This window comes from Rhipicephalus microplus, chromosome 3 (genome assembly GCF_043290135.1).
Source record: "Rhipicephalus microplus isolate Deutch F79 chromosome 3, USDA_Rmic, whole genome shotgun sequence".
NCBI lineage: Eukaryota > Metazoa > Arthropoda > Arachnida > Ixodida > Ixodidae > Rhipicephalus > Rhipicephalus microplus.
Window position 1 is genome coordinate 25608920 of NC_134702.1, and position 3675 is coordinate 25612594.

General features: G+C 48.9%; 1 protein-coding gene across 1 annotated transcript; it reads right to left on the reverse strand.

Moving 5' to 3' along the window:
• Window positions 1-302: 302 nt before the first annotated feature.
• Window positions 303-1040, reverse strand: LOC119162277 (ubiquitin-conjugating enzyme E2 Z). Its single transcript, XM_075887800.1, has one exon. The coding sequence runs from the start codon at window positions 999-1001 to the stop codon at window positions 303-305; it is 699 nt and encodes a 232-aa protein (XP_075743915.1). The 5' UTR covers window positions 1002-1040.
• Between the last annotated feature and the right edge of the window lie 2635 nt (window positions 1041-3675).

A 3675-nucleotide genomic window follows, 5' to 3' on the forward strand; every position in this document is an offset into this window, starting at 1 on the left:
CATTTAATAATTTTCTTCGGATTGATCATGTTTTGTTCGACGGCACAAAAACAACAGCGCCTTATTTTTCCATCTATATTTATTAGTAATTTACATTTTTATAACGTAGTGAAAGGTCAAACTGAACGACTCTGAATCAAATATAACGTCATTGTTTCAGGCGGCATGAGCATTCTTTAATGTGCTTGTCTTCTTTTACTTCAGTCCCGAGATGACTCCGCAGAAATTAAAAAAAGAAAAAAAAACGTTATAGATTCGACCATTGATTTTTTCCCGGGGCAGCAACACAGAAGTTCAGCCGCTCATTCGCTCCGTTCACGAGTAGCATTTAACCACTCTTGGACTTGTCCTTTCAATGCCTGAAGTCTCTTGAGCAAAGTCTTGTACTGGAACTGCCCCCTCTTGGCGCAAAAGGGATCTTCCATGAACATGCCCGTTAGATCTTCATTGGACACGACAACCGCCTCGTACTTGTCGTAGTAGTCCGGGAATGTCTTGAGCATGACCTCCCTCAGGGGAGCGGGACAAGTCGAAGATTCGTTGAGGCAGGCCTCGATGGCGTCGCACACGGCCACGCGGATTGTCTCGTGCTGCACGATGAGGTTGTACTGCTTGGAGTCCCCCGGCCGCCTCTCGGTCTCGTAGCCCGGCTCGTTGTGGTACGGGTTTTCACAGAGCAGCGACTGGATCGAGAGGAGCACACTGGCGATGCACTGCGCGGGGCTCCATGCCGGCCCTGTCCAGGTGCCCAGTGTGCTGAGGCACACCTTGCCACACTCGTACAGGTTCGGGTTGAAGCGCACGCAGCCGTTGCCGGTGGTCATGAAGCGAACGCGTGGCGGCTTGATCGGGTAATCGGGCGGGCACTGTATCACGAAGTGGAAAAACCCGCCCTCGTACGGCGTGTCATCGGGGCCCAGCACCAGCGCGTCCATCACGGTGATATTGTGCTCCGCCGGCGCGACGTACACTCCCGGCGGCGGGTCGTTGAGGAGGTCCATGATGTCGCGCTTGACCCGCAATCGGCACTGCGGCGTCGTCTCCTCGTACTCGCAGACGTTCGGCTGCCAGAAGTTCGTCTTGCTCGCCGATGGCTGGAAGGTAGCATTCAGCTTGAGCGCGGAGGAGTAGGCACCGGTGGTTGCGGCGTCGGTCGACTTTGCGTAGAACGCGGCGGTGCTTATCGCGAACTTCATCGCCGCTGCAGACGATTTGTCAGTCTCGTCGTTGTCGCTCTCGTAGTCGCTCGAGACGTCAACGTACGCGCTGATTAACTCGTTGTCGGTATCATCGTCGTTCTCCTCAGTCGCGGTGCTGGTGCAAGCCACGGCGTCCGGAGCCTTCTCCGGTGGCGTCGTCATGTCGCAGGTGGTAGCAGGCCTTTCACGCACCGCGATTCTCGCACCCTCTCTTCCGCACACGGATGGCGTGACCTTTCACGCTGCAGGGGGTGCCCTTTCGAAGTGCGATCTCACGGTGGTTACCACAGCGTCGGTTCCAAAATGAAAGACTCCTTCTTGTTCTCGTGCTATGGCATACACCCACTTTTCCGCTGCAGCAGCGCCTCCTCTTCTTCCTTCTCCTGCTTGGCTGCTCGCGTGACGGGAACGAAGGCTTCCTCTTTCTCTAACTGACGTGCCAACCAGTCACGTGAACTACGCCAAGGCGCGTAGGTAGAATTTTCTTTTTTTTCTTTTTTTGAGGGGGGGGGATCATTGTGATATGAAGAGGCGGCTCTGGCAGGCAGATGTGGTCGAATGTCATTTGGTGCTCTGTATGCTATAGCAAAACAACGTATGCATGTGGGATAGGAGAGTTAAATCAGCGGAGGGGTTTTAGAAATATTTGTACAGTAGCCGGGACAACCACGATAATTGTATAAGAACTAGCGGTAGTCCAGATGACACCCCACCAGTAATGATAGAATAAGTGAGAAAAGCCTTGGGGAGCATGCGAAGAGGCAAAGCTGCTGGTGGGGAACACGTAACATCAGATCTGCCTAAAGATGAAGGACACATTGTGTTAGAAAAACTAGCGAACCTGTTTACGAGGTGTCTCCTGACGCGAAGAGTACCAGAATCTTGGAAGAATGCTTACATCATCCTAATACATAAGAAAGGAGAGGACAAGGGCTTGAAGAATTACAGGCCTATCAGCTTGCTCTCCGTAGTACACAACCTATTTACAAAGGTAATTACTAACAGAATTAGGGCAACATTACAATTCAATCAAGCAAAGGACCAAGCAGGATTTCGAACAGGCTACTCATCAATCGACCCCGTTCATACTATCAATCAGGTAATAGATAAATGCTCAGAATATAGCCAACCACTATGCACAGCCTTCATAGATTACTAGAAGGCGTGTGATTCACTAGAAATATCACTAGTCATGCAGACAAGGCGGAATCAGGGCGTCCATGAAGCATATATAAACATCCTGGAAAAAACCCAGAGGGGATCAACTGCTACCATACTGCTTCATAAGGAAAGCAACAGAATACCAATCAAGAAGGGTGTAAGGCAGTTGGATACAATCTCCCCAATACTATTTACCGCGTGCTTACAGGAGGTGTTCAGAGGCCTAGAATGGGAACAGATAGGTATTAGAGTTAATTAAGAGTACCTTAGTAACCTGTGCTTCGCCTATGACTTGCATTACTAAGTAACTCAGGGGACGAATCACAACTCATCATGACGGAGTCAGACAAGGAGAGCGGAAATGTAGGTCCTTAAATTAATCTGCAGAAAACGAAAGTAATGTACAACAACCTCGGAAGAGAGCAACTCTTCGAGATAGGTAATAATGCACTTGAAGTTGTAAAAGACTATGTCTACTTAGTACAGGAAATAACCGCGGAGCCAAGCCACAAGATTTAAGTATCTAGAAGAATAGTAATGAGGTGGAGAACATTTGGCAAGCAGTCTCATATCATGACAGGTAGATTGCCACTATCCCTCAAGAGCAAGGTATAGAACAGCTGCATCTCGCCGGCGCTTAGCTACGGAGCAGAAACGTGGGGATTTACAAACAGGAGGAGGAGGAACAAATGAGGAAGGACAGGAATTTACAAAGAGGGTTCAGCTTAAATTGAGGATGACGCAGCTAGCAATGGAAAGAAAAGTGGTAGGTATAACCTTAAGAGAGAAGAAGAGAGAGGAGTGGATTAGGGAGCAAACCGGGGTTAAGGATATCATAGTTGAAATCAAGAAGAGGAAATGGACATGGGCCTGGCATGTAGCACGTAGGCAGGATAACCGCTGGTCGTTAAAAGGAACTAACTGGATTCCCAGAGAAGGGCCCTGCCGTGGGTGGTCTAGTGGCTAAGGTACTCGGCTGCTGACCCGCAAGTTGCGGGATCGAATCCCGGTGGCGGCGGCAGCATTTCCGATGGAGGCGGAAATGTTGTAGGCCCGTGTACTCAGATTTGGGTGCAAGTAAAGGACCCCAGGTGGTCGAAGGTTTCGGAGCCCTTCACTACGGCGTCTCTCATAATCATATAGTGGTTTTGGGACGTTAAACCTCACATATCAATCAATCAATCAATCAATCAATCAATCAATCAATCAATCAATCAATCAATCAATCAATCAATCAATCAATCAATCAATCAATCAATCAATTAATAATCAATCAATCAAACAATCAACCAATCAATCAATCAATTCCCTGAGA

Excerpts from the sequence above, each read along its gene's own strand:
- LOC119162277 (XM_075887800.1), bottom strand. The coding sequence starts at position 1,001 with ATGGACCTCCTCAACGACCCGCCGCCGGGAGTGTACGTCGCGCCGGCG.